Source organism: Aethalodelphis obliquidens, unplaced genomic scaffold, assembly GCF_003676395.1.
Source record: "Aethalodelphis obliquidens isolate GAN/ISIS:26980383/991018 unplaced genomic scaffold, ASM367639v1 scaffold37, whole genome shotgun sequence".
Lineage (NCBI taxonomy): Eukaryota > Metazoa > Chordata > Mammalia > Artiodactyla > Delphinidae > Aethalodelphis > Aethalodelphis obliquidens.
The window spans coordinates 3808014-3824861 of NW_020837981.1; the positions used below are offsets into that span (position 1 = coordinate 3808014).

A 16848-nucleotide genomic window follows, 5' to 3' on the forward strand; every position below is an offset into this window, starting at 1 on the left:
TGTATCCACATGATAAGAAAAGTATATGCTTACGTGTTTGTTTCTAGCACTAGCCCATGAGGTCCCTGAAGCCAGGCTCCATCTCCTGTTTGTATTTTTTAAGATCTTCATGCAGTGTCCAACAGAGAAAAAATTCAAAAAGCATTACAGAATAAATGTCTCTCTGTACCAATTATCAAGGCTGTACTAGGCATTAAATTCTTCTTGTTCTCCTTTAGCGTGCAAATATTATCTTCCAGTTCTTTCTCATTGAATGTTACTCCCACAAACCTATCCTTCCTAAGATGGTTATTGAAAAAACTGGGAAGCGGTACATGGTTTTGTTCCTTTACTTTTCACTAATGTATATTTTCCCTTGATTTTAAGAAAGAATAGATCATCTCTCTTTTGATGACTTCTGTTTCTGATCCCTGAACTAGGTGCTGGGAAGTTTCACTCCCGTGACTGGTCTGGAGGTTATAACTCTAGCCCCAGCGTTCTCTCTCTCTCTCTCTCTGGGGACACAGGAAATGAGGTCACTTCATCTCTTTGAATTACAAATGCTTCATTTGTAAAGGATGGTATGGGGCTAGGTGCTTCTAAGGCACTGCCAGGTCTAGTTCTGCAGCTTCTGAGTCAAGTGTTCCCATAGTATCATGTTGCTTCACTGGATTGGGTGTTTCACGTCTTGTTAAATGACTGTCAAGTGAAACCCTTCCCCATGAATGTTTAATGAACTTAGGGGAGTGCCAGAAACAGCCAATTCATTTGTTAAACACTGCAGAGAATTTCAAGTAGTTAACCTGGGCTCCAAGATAAGATAAAGATAAATTTGCCTGATAGGGTAAGCAAAGTAGGAAATTTTCCCTCCTAAGGATTATAGTGTACCAGGGTTACCTGTCTCCTTCCACGCAGTAGAAATAAATGCCTGAAGTGGGCACTGGTGATAGAACTCCTGGCTAGGCTGTCAGAATCTCCTAGTGGACACATCTTGCATCTAGACCTTGGACTCCAGACTTTCTCACCACTCTTGACATTTGGGAAAGAACACTTTCTGTTGTGGGGGACTACCCCAGGCATTACTGGGTATTTGTCAGCACCCTCTACTCATAGACACCTGTACACTTCCCTCCCAAGTTGTAACACCCAAAGTGTTTCGAGACTTTGCCAAATGTTCTGTGGGGCAACACTGTCCCCTGTTGAGAACCACTGAGTTACAGAGATGTGGGTTTGGTTCTTAGCTATTCACTAGCTAGCTGCCTGACAGAACTTTCTCAAGCTTTGTTTGAGTCCTAGATTCCTCTTCTGCACATCGTGGGTGTAAACTAAGTAGTTGTTCTTAGGACTAAATAAGGCTATGTATTTATATTATTTAGCATGATTCTATGTCTGTACCCAGTACATGTTATTTGCTGTTATTATTATCATTATTTTATCATTTTTTGCTGTTATCATTAACATTTGTATTTCCTCATGGCTCTTGTCTGAAGAAAAAAACTATAGACCTACAAAAGAAAAATGCTTTTCCAAATTTTCTTTAAAACATTTGCATTTGAATATGCACGCAGATATTTCTTAGCCACGTGACAAATTACTGCTTTCCCTAAGACTACTTCCTACTTGACCAACTGCTCAGATGTCCTGTATGCTTCTCATACATCTTAAGCATAGCATTGTAGGAAAGCAAATGTTCCTAAACATTTCAATTTCTTTTTAAGGGATTATTGATATGTATTCTCTATTACTATTTTCTCCCATAACATATGGCATGAAAAATTGCTGTTAAATTGTTATTTGCTTCTTATAATAAAACTATGAGCAAGGGTATCAACGTATAATTCACCACAGTGGAAATCTGACTAGAAATATATGAACAGAGATTATATTACCTTCTCAAACAGTGAAATTTAATTAAAGGATACAATTTTCTCCTATTAAATTAGCAAAAGAAATGCTGACAAAGGTATAACAAAGCTGGTAGGAACTATATTGCTTTCTTGCACTGAAATTGACATGTGCCTTTGGGAAAGCAACTTGTTCATTTTACACTAGTCTTGTAAAGCGATCTGCTCAGGAGTCTTGAGCCCAGTCGCCAGCGTGTAGAATGCTATGGCTGGCATGCATAAGTCTCCTCGATGCACCTTGCGCTCTTTCTTCAGGGTCCTTAAATGCCTTCCTCTCCCATCTATTCTCTGCCTGAACTCCCAGCTTTTGTGTAGCCTTTCAGACTGTTGATCCCTTGAAATGTGCTACCCTAATGAAACAGGAGGGAAGGGGGCAGGGCACAACCTTTAAAAGAACGACATATAGGGCTTCCCTGGTGGCGCAGTGGTTGAGAGTCCGCCTGCTGATGCAGGGGACGCGGGTTCGTGCCCCGGTCCGGGAAGATCCCACATGCCGCGGAGCGGCTGGGCCCGTGAGCCATGGCCGCTGAGCCTGCGCGTCCGGAGCCTGTGCTCCGCAACGGGAGAGGCCACAGCAGTGAGAGGCCCGCTTACCGCAAAATTAAAAAAGAATGACATATAGCCATAGGACATGACGAAAACTGGTTAGAATGAACTCGGTCCAGGACGGCAGAAGACTGGACTTCCAGTAGACCTTGAGCCTCATTATATGCTCATTGGAATATATTAGCATGCTAAATGACACACCCACAGGTGCCATGACAGTTCAGAGGCTGAGCATAAAAGGCCTCAACGTGGGCCTGGAAACCCCCACCCTTTCCCCCAAATAGTTGGAATAATCCTCCCACTCATTAGCCTATGAAATTACTCAGCCCATAAAAACTAGCCACACCATATTTCGGGGCCTCTCACTTTTTGAGATGGCCTACATGCTGTCTGTGGAATGCGTTTCTCCCAAGGCTGTTCTTGCCTTTCGAGATGACCGCATTCTATCTATGCAATGTGTATCTCTCTAAATAAATCCACTTCTTACCTATCACTTTGTCTCTCACTGAATTCTTTCTGTGATGAGACATAAAGAACCTGAGCTTCATTAAGTCCTGGAACCAGGTGGGTGATCTCAGTTAAAAGACTGTGGGTTCAAGTGCCAATCTGGGTCTAGGCTGGGTTCGAGTCCCAGCACGTGGGTTCAACTCTCAATCTGATTTGCACAGTTTCACTAGCTGACCACACCACAACTCAGAGATAAAATGTCATATGTATCCTCTCTTTATCCAAAAGTAGAATGAATATAAAAAGACACTTTCCTATATTGGGCTCTGGGGGAATCATCCAGTTGAACCTCTGCTGCCCTGTGCCAACATACAAAACGCTGGGGAGGGCTGGGCTGAAGAGGAGGGAAGAGGGAGAGAAAAAGAAAAGAAAACTATAGGACCCAAAGGTCTTTCAAGTGTGGCAGCCCTACAGTTGATAATTTCTTTCTTGTTGTCTGAATCCTAATAATTCCAGTTAAATGAGGGGTGGGGGAAACACATGAGTGAAGAGTTTAATTTTAATAATTAAACAATAGAAAACATGAGTGTCTACTGGGAGGGGAAGGAGAAGTAAATTGTGAGGTGACCACTCTGTGGGCCATTATGCTGTCTCCCAAATGAATGTGTGGAGATCGTAAAGCATAGAGAAAATGCTACTGACCACATGTTCGGTGAGAAAGAATACAAAACTGTGTGTGTGTTCTGTCTGCAGCCCTATACAATGCATAGGGACCGACAGACTCTCTTCTTGAGTAGACAGGCTCCTCTAAGGCCTCTTTTCGATTAGGCCTCAACTTTGGGCTTTAAAAACTGCAGATCCTCTGCCTAAATAGTTCATCCACTCACCCTCACACTGAAAGACCTGAGCAAACTCTAACATAGTTCTAACAGCTCACAATGCTATATCCCTAGCCCACCGCCCACCCCCCTTAAAATGCTTGCCAAAACCCACCAAAAACGAACAAGCCAACAAAGGCCCCTCAAGGCCTCCAAAAGAATTTGCCATTCATTTTAGCCAATGCCTGAGGTAGTCCCCAGACCTCTCTCTCTCTCAGAGCATTTACTAAAAAGGGTTTAGGATTGTTAACCTTCCTCTGTCCCTTTGAGATGTGTTATGTATCTCCTACAACTGGGGAAAGTCTTTTTCATGAACCTGAAAGACAATTTATTTGAAATGTAATCATTAGGAAGGGTAGGGACTCAGTCTCCCAGTCTCTGTAGGAGGACAGTGAGATAGGAAGGAAGGGGGCAAGGCGCAGCCTTTAAAAGAATGACACAACCATGAAGAACAGGACACAACGTAAACTAGTTAGAACCAGCTAGGTCCAAGACGGTGGAAGATTCGACTTCCACTAGACCTTGAGCCTCATTATATGCTCACTGTAATGCATTAGCATCTAAATGACACACCTAGAGGCACCATGATACTTCCGGAGGCCAACCATAAAAGGCCAAAAGTGGGCAGTGGCCCAGTTTCTGGAAACATCTGCCCCTTCCCAAAATTGTTGGAATAATCCTCCCACTCATTAGCCCATAAAAACAAACCACCCCATATTTGGGGGCCACCTTTTGCCTTCTGAGATGGCCCACACTTTGTCTACTTTACTGTGGCTAGCTCTTGAATTCTTTCCTACACAGAGCCAAGGACCGTCACCTGGCGGCCCGTCCCAGGGACTCACCCGAGACCTGGGGCATGACCATCCTCTTGCACCCCATTTTTCCTGCAACAACAGGGTCCTAAGTTCAATAATGGCCAGACAAAGCTGGCCTAATCGCATTTCTATGACCAACTCTTTGTAATTTTTCACCTCCCTGACTCTGTCAGGCCCCCACTGTTTCCCCTCCCTACTCCCTCATTCTCCTTTTAAAACTCCCAGTCACCTCTGTAAGAATGGAAGTTGGGTTCAGTTCAAACTGGATTCTCTTCCGTAATGCAACAGTATATTACTGATCAAAAGTCTGTCCTTACTACTTTAACTAGACTCTGGCTTTATCTTTGACAGGTTCAGTTGCAAAGAAGCCCTCCATCACTGCGTTTGTTTTTACAGTGATGGGATAGTACTCATTAGAAATCATTAGCAAAAGCATTCACCCTGTTTCTGAAAAGAACAATCCCTACACACAACCATGATTACAAGTTTAACAAAACTTTGCTGGGAAGCAATTCTGATTTATGAATTCCGCATTAAACATCTAAGTACATCTGTCATGCATAGCATAATGGCGACTTTTGGGGTAATGATTTCCTAAAATCACAAATGATGTTTAAATTCCCAGTGATTCAAGCATTTGGAGGGGTGTCAATGTGTCCTGGGTGACTGCGTATTATACTCAAATACTAGGTTTATATCATGGCCTTTGTGCTTTCGTTTCGTGTCTCAGAATCTGGAAGTGCAATCTGGTGGGGGACAAAGAATTGCTACCCTAATAGGAATCTTCCAGTATGCCTTATATGGCATTTGTGAAATGGAGCAGGACCCTGTGGGGCCCTGCCGGATACAAATCCTTTCTGTGTCCTCATTTCTGGTTTGTAGGAAATAGGCTTCATTCAACCTCCTTGACCCTCTCTTAGTTCCAAAGAGCAGATTCAAACGGTGACTAATCAGGGAAGGGAGGGAATGCAGAAACAAGGAGGAACAGTCAAGAAACAATAGCGCTGCATGGGGCAGGGGCCTGGTTCCTTCTCATGAAATATTCATAACGATATCTTTGAGTTCTTCTGCAGGAACTAAGGTCCCTACTTAGGTAGAGGATGGCAACTTCAGGCTGAACACCAGATTCCTGGACTACCACCCTGTTACCTCACCACAAACCAATCAGAAGAAAGCCTGCACACAGTGGAAGATTATGAAGACACTGATTCCCTGCCCCACCCCCCGGGCCAATGATTCGATTGTCTCTTAAAAACTTTCACGGAGCAAAATCTTGGGAGTTACACTTGTCTCTGGAGTATTGGTCCTGCAAGCAGCAGGACCTGTTTGGGAACACTTGCTTGTCTTTAATTTAGTGTTTTGCAATATATCTCAGAAATGTTTAAAACCACTTTAGAAAGAATGTAGGATTCAAAGAGCTTGCATTTATTTAACTTCAAGTTCTGGTATCTGTTTAAGGCCTGGTGTTAGGAAGTCCCAACTCTGGGACCACAACTCTTCCCTCCCATGTTTCTGACCTTTGATTTCTCTCACACCCCTTAACTCAGAGTTGCCTCAATATAGCATGTATTCTCAGGATTCCATGGGTTTATTCTTTCTCTTTGTTCTAGTCTTGTGTTCTCTGCTCTTTGACTCTCTGATGAACCTTAAATATTCTTCAAAATCCTGTTCAAGCCTGGATTTGTGGCTGCCTCCACTTCTGCCCCCACCACCTCCCTTTGGTCTCTTCTCCAATCTCTGCTGCACTATCAACCATCTCATCCTACAAGCCTCCTCTGGGTGTCTGTATTTTTTACTCTATCAGTTTCCTACAGCAGGGAACATTGTACCCCTAGTGCCCAGCTCCATTGCTGATAAGTAAGGATTCGGTAAGAGATTATGGAACAAACAACTGAAGCTCTTTTTGCTTCCAGAGATTAATTATATTACAGATTGTAATCAAGAGCTGAGAGTTAATTTTTCTTTCTTTTATCCAGTACTTGTGTGCGCACACGAAAATGCAACATGATTTAAGGAAAAATCTGCAGAGTACTGAAAAAAATATGCAAGTCTGATCACAGGCTCCCCAGCCCCTCTGGACTGGAAGCACTGAGATGGACTGTGGGAAGAGATGTATAGACGTGTAACTTACATTTTGCAGCTGGACATGATTCTTCACCAAGTTCTCTGACTTTGCCATTGTGCTGGATGCTTTGAGACTGTAGTTTTTACCGTTATGTGGCTCTTTGAGTTGCTCTTGAATTTGTTTAGCTTGTTTCCTGCAGGTTTAAATAAATCCATGTATAAATAGTTACATACATTTATTCTATTCACATTTTTTGAGGTTCATTCATTCCCAACATCTATATTTGTCATTTGCTAAAGCTAGATAAACTCACTTAGCAAAGAGAATCCTCCCTTCATCTTCAACCCCACCAAGAAATACTGGCATTATCTGTTATCATCCAGGATTCACACCCAGTGGCACTCCAAAGGCAGACAGAAATGTAATTCCTTGTCCTGTCCCTATTGGATGCAAGAGGTCCCTATCCCTGAGTGCTAAACTGAAAAGAATTAGGAATGCTCTGAAGAAGTGACAAGTGGAAAACTTTGAAGCTTGGACCTAGCAAACACATATAACATACTTGCAAAGTTACGTTTATATCTGTCCAATTCATATAAGTGTGGCCTGACTGCATAGCTTTCACATATACCATAACGGGTCTATTTTCTTTTTTACAGTTTAGAAACAGTTCCTTTATTTTTACCATCAGCCCTGAATGTAGATTTTTATTAGAACTTTTGTAAATAATAAAAATTGTTAACTCTTAAAGAGCACCTACTGTGTGCCAAGCATCATTTTAAGTGTTTTACGTGTCTCAACTTACTTATTCTTCACGATAATTCGTGTGTGATGAGGCATTAATCCTATACTCGTTTAACAGATGAGAAAACCGAGGCACAGAGAAGTTAAATAATTTGCCCAAAGTCACACAGCTAGTAAGTGGTAGAGCTGGATTTGAACCCAGCGAGTCTGGCTGTGTACTTTGCACTTTGAGCCACCGCTCACGACTGTCAAACCACTTGCTATAGTTATGCAGCTTCTTGATGGGAAGGCTGAGATCATTCTCAGGTTTGGGACTCCAAGTAAAATATTTCTGCAGATGTGGAGTGACTGTTGTTCTGACCATTCAGTGGCTATATCAGAAGGATGTGACAAATTACTGGCTTATTAGCTGCTCTCCCCCAAGAGCTCTACAGCAATCATCTATCAGCAGAAGACTCAGAACCTATAAAATGAACAAACAAACAGGGAAACAAACTTTGCAGAATCATCCCCGCTAGACTTTTTGGCCTCTTCTCCAAGGTCCGTGCCTAGGAGAGAGCCTTTGGTGGAGACTGTGCACCATCTCTTGCAGTGAGCCTTTCCAGGCAGAGACAGCACTCTATACACCAGGGGCTCGAGTATCACAGTGGCTGAGGTTTGAATTCTGGCTCTGCCACCCACCAGCTTTGCTTTGATTCCCCAAATCAAAATGATCGATTTCCAAAACTTCTCTGAGCCTCAGTTTCCTCATCTGTCAACGGAGTTTGGAAAAGCTCTCTTCCATAAATACTGTGGAAACGAAATGTGAGAACACACGCTTGGTTGTATGGGCAGATGCTGCAGAGGAATTAGAACACTGGCTCCAAGATAAAAGAAGAGATCTTGTTAATTGCCTCTCTCACAAGCAAGTCACGGTATTTGCTACAGGATTTGGAGGCCTGGAGCATCATTACGTCCTTTGAATTTACAGTACTGGTGTGATGTAGCTCTGTTTAAATATTTATTTTATCTTTTCAATCATTTGGGGGGCTTTTACCTCTGTTGCTTTACTGCACTTGTGATTATCTATCTACTTCCTAACAGCTAATCTGTAGCCTATTGTTAGAAACAAATCTATCATATCAGCATTTTAAGAAGCACATGTTAGCCACAAAATCCTATCAGGGATTCACTGATGAAGCAAACTGGAGATGAGGAAGTTCTACTGAGTGAATCATCATGAAGTAGTAAAAGGGGGCTTGGCACAGAGTCAGGACCCAATTAATTTCCTAAGAATTAAATAGTAAAAATACTAACGATCTTTTCAGTAATTCCATAATTCGGCGTCTGGGAAATGTAAAATTCTAAAGGAATTTTCCTCATAAAAATTTCTGACTGCATTTCCTGAATCCTTTTTATAATTTGCTTTCCTTTACTCTCTTCTTGCTCCCGTACTGACTCACTAATATTCCAGAATCAATGGGCTTTCTTTTCTGAACCTGCCTCCTTCCCCATCATCCCTCTGATCTCCCAAGCACACGCATTTTTGCTCTTTCCTTCTCCCCTCAGCAAATGGGAACAAAGGAAGTGAGAAGCGTCTGCCTGCAATACCATTAGCTCTCTCATGAGAGCAGTTGCTCTGGGGAAGACAAGATACGGGCATTTCACACTGGAACCTACTAGCCTAACAATGTCGGTGTGATTCTATAGTTCAGTGAGTTTCAAGTTGCTCTGGCTCAATTCATCAGAAAGAAATGAGGTGTAAAGTGGTGGAATATCAGGCATCACCAGTCCATCGGGAGACATTTTTTGTAATGTTACAGGTTGCCTTCCTGGGGAAGCAGACACTGAGATGGAGATAGCGTGCAGGATTTTTATTAGGGAGGGCTCTTTGGATCAACGTGTGTGGAAATGAAGGGAAGGAAGCAGGACTGGGCAGAGGGAGAAGTTGGAATGTGATACAGTCTCAGTGAAGACCTCCGCAAATCGCACGGGGAGCTTGGAAACTGGCATGGCCTTGCACCCCAAGTTGGGGCAAAGGTCTAGGCCTTCAAAGCTTCACATTGACCTGTCCCTGGATGCTGGCTATCTCGGGTCAGGTAACTCTTACAGCTGTGTACTAGCAGCTGGGGGACTTAGACCTCCACAGCTGAAGAGAATCATAGCATCATATCAGAACATCCACTGCCTGTCCTTAAGAGCCTTACTTGGTGATCTAAAATCTCTTACTTCAGAGGGTGATAACCTATAGTCAGGGCAAGTTATGAGCACATCTGCTTTCTACTGGTAGCACCGGTTCTCCTTTTTCCTCCTGTGCTTTCCTGGTTGTGATAATTATTTGTCCCTCGAACAAATCATTCTGCTCCTGGAACATCTCTTCTCCTATTCTGATTCCATTGTTAGAGTTGAATCAAGTCTTGCATTTCCAAAGTCTACTAAGGACTCCCAGCCTTACACTTCTTAGCCCATATAAGTTAAAAGTAAAAAGAAAACCTAGAAGAATTTATAGTTGCTATGTGAGCCGTATCAGTCAGATATGAAAGGCTCAATTAATAGTTCGATTAACTACTTATAGGAATATACGGGCTTATTGGGAGTGAGGAGAAAAGAATTTCTTTCAGTGTGCCCTTCAATCCCCTTGTTGGGGTTCAATTAACTCAGTCAGAAAATCCCCTAAATTCAAGAAGGTGCTGCTCACTTCTACCTCTTCATGTAACCTACGTTCAAACTTTCATCAGCTAACAATGTGCTGTAATATTCCATCGGGTGAGGTCATGCCATACCACGGGTGACAAGAGAATGGAGAAAGGACCAGAGTGGCAGCATTCGAAGGATTATGGGAAGGAAAACATACATAAGCAAGAGAATACAAGCCTTTGGGTAAGTCCTGACTCTCTCTGGGCAGTGTACATTCTAGTACATTGGATCTATCTGTACTATTTTCACGGTAATTCTGCAAATCTAAACCTATTCTGAAATAGTGTATTAAAAAATAATAGTCACTAATTCTGGATTCATACCCGAGTTTCCATTATTTTTTAAAATCATTAATCGCTGTTCTTTTTAAAGATCAACATATATGACATGAAGACAGGTATCACAGACTGTATTTGGAAATTGGTCCATTTTTAGAAGAGCAAATGGGTAGAAGAATACAGGTCCAATGAAAAGCAATTACATGTTGGCTTGGATTTCCGACAAGCTGTAGGAACAGAATCTGTGCCAACTTCTCAAGGCCTGCATACGTTCCAAGAAACCAAGGAATTGAATATTTTTATCTGCATTTCTTATTTTAAGTGTAGCTTATGTCATTTACATAAATAAAATACCTCTACCAAAGTTATGTGGAGTAAATATATATGTATACACACATACATACTTACATACATATTTATGTATATTTTTAATTCTACCTTATTAGCCCCAAAAAAGCAGTGCTTTTGGCAGAAGGTTTGGTCTCTTGGCAAGGTAAGTGTAGGGCATATTCTAGACGTGCATACTAACTGGTGAAGCAAAGTAGACTTTACAGTATTCATACTTCATATTTGGCTAAAACCTTGATGGGTAGCAGGTAAAAACACTATAAAAGGAAATTGTTTGGTTTTCTTTTCCATGAAAGGCTAGATGCTATTTGATAAAGTTTATGTCTATAGCAGTGACCTCTCTTTTCAGAAGACTTAACCCCTTAGTGACAGGCAAATGTTGAGCCTTTAATTCCGGCAGGCAATCGAAAGTGCAAAGAACACAGAGTGTTCATGATTACAGAGAGGAATGATCGCTACGTGCATCAAAGGTAAACCACACACACATACATGCATGCACACACTGTACACATTCACCACAGGCTACAAAAGATTGAGGGTTACTTATGGAAGTCTGATGGACACAATTTGCACAAAATCCCTCTGCCTGGAGCTCAGACTGAGTACTGAGCTCAGCACTTTAAAGAAAGACAAAGTACTTCCTCTGAGAAGTAACCTTTTAACACTGAGAGAAATGGTCTTACTTGCTTTTGAAGTAGAATGCTGCACAGAACATGCCCACGATGACAATTCCAAAGATGATACAGGAAATTGACAGCACCTGCCTCTGATAAACTTCTTCACTCTCTGTGAATTTGAAAAAGAGAATTAAAGCGGACGTTAGCACGGCACAGCAGAGACAATCTCCGTCCTCGTACTTCTGAACTGGTAGGAGCCTTTCAAAGCAAAGTTTTTTTGTTCCTGTCATGAATAGGAAAACACGAGGATGTTATTATGATTCAGTTTCTTTGCAATAGTCTATAGGACAGCCGCTTTTATTTATTTTTTTGTATGTGCATGGCTGAATCAGAACTCATACACAGATATCACAATTATGAATCTTATTATCAAAAGACATTTCACGACTTGAGAACATACTGGGCACATACATTTTAAAAATTATGGTGGGGTCCCAAATAATCTGCTATCAGAACTTTCCTGTGCTGGTGATGACTTCCAATTTATGTGATACTGATGCCACTGCATTTTCTGATTTGGTCCCTGGCCGTCAGTCTCCCATTCATCCACCCATTACTATGATTGACATCATTAATGAAAGAGAACTTCAATATACATGTGAATATTTACTCATTCCTCAGTACCAATGATCTGGCACAGTAACCTCAACCTCTACCACCAAAGTCATATCTTAGAGCATCTTATACTGCAAAAAGTGACGAGAATTCAAACACAAGCATTTCACTTTTCAGACATTGACATTTACACTTCTAGCTCGTTTTCTGAAATATATCTACTGAAACCGTTCTTCCATCTCATCAAGACCTTTCTATCCACAGATCTCAGAACTTTCTTTCTGTTAATTATCCTCCTCTTGTCTTCATCTGTGTCTTTATACAGCACAGAGACTATAGTCTTTCCCTTTCTTTTCTTCCTTCCTTCCTTTCTCTCTCTCTCTTTCCCTTCCTCCCTCCCTCCCTCCCTTCCTTTCTTTCTTTCTCCCTCTCTCCCCCTCCCTTTTTCCTTCCCTTCCCTTCTTTTCATTCTTCCTCCCTCCGTCCCTCCTTCCCTCTCTCTCTCCTTTCCTTCTTTCCTGAGATCATGCACTATATCCTCTCTTCAGATACGACAGTACATTTTAAAGTTTCTTCCTGCAGCAGTGTATTGGGAAACAATGTATTAGAAGAACTATCCTCTCTTCTCTCCCCTCTTAGGCTTTATTTACCTTTTCAATGTCTTTATTCAGCCTGGAGTATCAAAAACAGAAAGTAAACCTAAGAGAAACACCACATCATCCACATTTCTGATTAAATGAAGAGGGGCAATCGCGTGGCCCTGGCAAGCCTTGGTTGACATTTTAAATTTTGAAAGGTTCAAATTAAAGAGATAAAAAAACCTGTCACTGAGACCTTGTTTGGGCATCTTGCCATCTTAAAGAATGTCATCCTTTCCATCCACATTTGTAAGCTCATTAAATCTTCCAAATGAATTTGGAAATAAGTAAGTAGATGTACCAATTTATAAAGAATTCCATTTCATTTAATTGCTGTGAGTTGATGACTCTAATGGAATAAGCATGATTTACATATAATAATCTACTCCACCCTGCTTCTGCCAATAAAAAGAACTACGAAAATGGTGGATAACAATATCTATTAAAACAAAAGAAATAAGACTATCCATTAAACAATGATCTCCGCATAACATCTACTGGGTGTTTTTTTGTTGTTGTTTTTTGCGGTACGCGGGCCTCTCACTGTTGTGGCCTCTCCCGTTGCGGAGCACAGGCTCCGGACGCGCAGGCTCAGCGGCCATGGCTCACGGGCTCAGCCGCTCCGCGGCATGTGGGATCTTCCCGGACCGGGGCACGGACCTGCGTCCCCTGCATCGGCAGGCGGACTCTCAGCCACTGTGCCACCAGGGAAGCCCTTTGTTCGTGTTTAAAGCTAGTCAAATATAGCCTGGGGAAATGTATAAAATCATTTCTGAGTTCAAAATCAAGAGTGAAATTAAAACTCCAAATACTGCGAGTGGATTTATAGACCCAGGTGTAGTTACCATGATGGTGCTCTCAATGCCTTTGATTCAGAGTGCTACACAAGAACCAGCACAATGAGGAGCAGGAAGCAAGGGGTCGGGGGTCTGGCAATTTTGGATCTGACTTTAATTTTAGCCACCTTTAATATGAGTAACCAAAGGTATACTACTTTACCTTTATAAATTTCAATTTGCTGCCTAAATAAAGGCAATGATATGAAATGCTGACTGTAATAAATGTTATAACAAGGAGGTATATAATCCTACAAAATAATATGAAAAATTGACCTATTTACAGAGACCAGAGATTTTAAGTATAAAATAGGATCCAACTAGGCAAGAAGAATGGGGATGGGCAAAGTGGTCCAGGAAGAGAAGACAGCTTGTGCAAAGGCCCTGTGGTAGGAGATAAAATGGCATGTTCAGGAATCTGGAAGTTATTTACCCTACCCCAGGGCCTTTGCACAAGTTATTTTCTATACTCTCCCAGCTTAGTGGAGCAACACGGAAACAACAGGAACATGGTATAAAATGAACATGTCTTTACAATAGCAGGAAGGTACTGAAAATTTGAAAGAAGAGGAGTGTGATGTGATAATATTTACATTTATCTTTCCTGCCATTTACAGAAAAGATTAGAAGGGATAAAGTAAATGCTGAGTCCTGTTAGAAGTCCATTATATCAGCGTAGACATGATGGATGTTTCTATGATAATAGTAACAACCACGGTGGGCAGTAAACGGAAGTGAAGAGCAGTTAGGTTTTTTAAAATAAATTTATTTATTTTTGGCTGCGTTGGGTCTTCATTGCTGCACGCAGGCTTTCTTTAGTTGCCGTGAGTGGGGACTACTCTTTGTTGTGATGTGCAGGTTTCTCATTGTGGTGGCTTCTCTTGTTACGGAGCACGGGCTCTAGGTGCACAGGCTTCAGTAATTGTGGCTCGCGGGCTCTAGAGTGCAGGCTCAGTAGTTGTAGCACACGGGTTTAGTTGCTCCGCGTCATGTGGGATCTTCCCAGACCAGGGCTCGAACCTGTGTCCCCTGCATTGGCAGGCAGATTCTTAACCACTGAGCCACTAGGGAAGCCCAGCAGTTAGGCTGAAAATACTTAAGGGACTAGACGATGATGCTCTTAACTAAGTTGGAGCTTATTGGAGAGGGATCAGAATTGAAAGGAAAGATATCAAATTCAGCTTTGGAGTTGGTGAGTTTTAAAAGCCTATAAGATAGCCAAGTGGCAGTGTAAAGTAGACATTTACATGTATAGATCTGGGTTAAGAGGAGGAGACAGGATTCCGGATAAAAATATTTGGGGTTATGCATATACTGAAACCAAGTGTGTTGATAAGACAGCCCCAGGAGAAAATATAGAGTAATAAGAGAATCTTAGGCATTCTATTCTAAGATAGACCTTTGAGAGACTCCAAAATTTCATGGAAGGGTAGACAAGGATCCTGCAGTGGGGATTAAAAAAAAAAAGAAAGGAGCAGCCCATCAGGCAAGAAAAAATAGATAAATAAAAGGAAAATAAAACAAACAACAATAATAAAACCTGATAGTGCCATGGAAGAAAGGATACAGGGTTTTTTTTTTTTTTTTCTAGAAAAATAGGCTACTGAATGCTTCTAAGAGGCCAAATAAAACGAAGTCCTTTAATTTAGTGACGTAGAGGTTGCTGGAGAACCTGCATGAGCAAGTTAACGGAATCATGAAGGCAGCCCCCGCGGCTCCCTGGGTCCTCTGTCACGTATATCTCACGTACTGCAAGGCAAACGCACTTTCTCCAAACCTACCCTGTCTTCTACCACTTAGCCCGGATTTAGGATCTAGAATTCCAGCCTAACTCCTGAAAGCAGAGAATGCCTTACTTGTAATGAGGCAACCATGAACTCCACTGTATAGAAGTTGTGAGGATTAAGTGAGTTAGAATATACAGAGGATTGCAGTGCCTAACTTGGAGTAATCATTAAGTATTAGTCTGAACCAATATAAAATTGCCATGGGGGCAATAAATGGCTGGACATTGGCCGTTTAATTTGGTTCTATCTAATATATGGTAACTTGTTATTATTCTATGGAACATCAATATTTTTGCATTCCATTTTTTAAAAACCCAGAGGGCAAAACCAATCTTTGGCTCGACAGGAATTGGAAAAGTGTGTTTGCATTGTCTCCCAACTCTGTTCCTTCTTCTCTTCTGTGGTGCACAGGACTCGCTCCTCTCTTTTTATATGATCATATTTCATATTATAAAGGTGGAAAAAGAGAAGGTAATAACATTATGGTGAATTTTCGGAAACTGACATTGGACCAGTGGAAAAAATCCTTTTGGCAGGCAGCCTGGCCCAAGACTCTGAAAAACACAAGTGCTGCCCTTTGCTAACCGCACTCTCCCCCTGAACCCACCTCACTCAGGGAGCAGCGTGGTTGGCCAATGTTACCCCTCGGTTTAAACACCAGCTACAACTGTTCTTATCTTCTTTCAACCGTTGTCTTTATCAATAATGGGGAAAATACTACACACTTCACATATCTGTTTACAGATTCAACAGGAGAGCACAAATAAAGTGTCCATCTAGTGGCATGTAATGGATACACAAAATGCAGTTTCCTTCCTTTTCCCTTTTTCTCCTGAAGCCAGTGTTGAAGCAAAAAAAAAACAAAACAAAACAACCGGCCTTTAAAATACTCTACTTCCCTAATGCAAAACTCACCTTACCCACAGGCAGTCCGTGACTTGCTGCCTCAGGGCCTCTCTGCCTGTGCCCTGAGACCTATACTGAAGGAAGTTATTTTACTGTCGTTTTATTTACTGATCATTCCTTGCACTTTGCCTCTTGTTCACTGAATTTTTCTACTAGTCGTTTTGAATTTCCTATCCAGATGTTTTAGCAGATGAAATGCAAGCGATCCTCCTTGAGGAGGGGCTCTGTCTTTTACATTCTCATGATCCCCAGAGACCCAGAATCCTTGGAAAACCTGTGGGTACAGCACTGTTTGCTAAACCAGACAGCTTACAGTTTAGGTTCTAGTAGGTAAAGCTGCCTGAGGAAAATGCTTTTGGAAGCTGTAACTCTCCTTAGACTGCTAAAAGTCTCTCTGTGAATACTTGTTAAACTCTACTACATTAAAAAAAAAAAATTATGCCCACAGAAAATCATAGCTGCAGCTTTTATATACCATTTCCCTCTGGTTAGCTCTATGTTAAGGATAGAAGTGTGGGTGACCACATCCCTGTATATGTGAAGGAATGGGAAATGTTCTAAAAGGAAGCTCCACATCCCCTCCAAGAATGGAGCCCTGGGATCCCACTGCCTCTTGGGAATCTTTCCTTTGTACCATCAGTTTTAATTAAGTCTGTAAGAGATAAAACTCAAGCATGATTTCCTGAAATGTGTTGGCATCCAAGTAATGTGAAGCTTAAACACGGACACACACACACACACACACACACACACACACACACACACACACACA

The 16848-nt window shown here is 41.7% G+C and overlaps 1 protein-coding gene across 3 annotated transcripts in view; it reads right to left on the bottom strand.

Annotated features, from left to right (window-relative positions):
- The window catches only part of NRG3 (neuregulin 3), a 1055004-nt gene that overhangs the window by 32238 nt on the left and 1005918 nt on the right, over positions 1 to 16848 (bottom strand). For all 3 annotated transcript variants that reach the window (XM_027129706.1, XM_027129707.1, XM_027129705.1), the window contains exons 5-6: positions 11361 to 11463; positions 6701 to 6827 (exon numbers count right to left, since the gene is read on the bottom strand). In XM_027129706.1, the coding sequence (XP_026985507.1) occupies positions 6701 to 6827; positions 11361 to 11463 (230 nt within the window). The remainder of the gene's footprint in view (positions 1 to 6700; positions 6828 to 11360; positions 11464 to 16848) is intronic.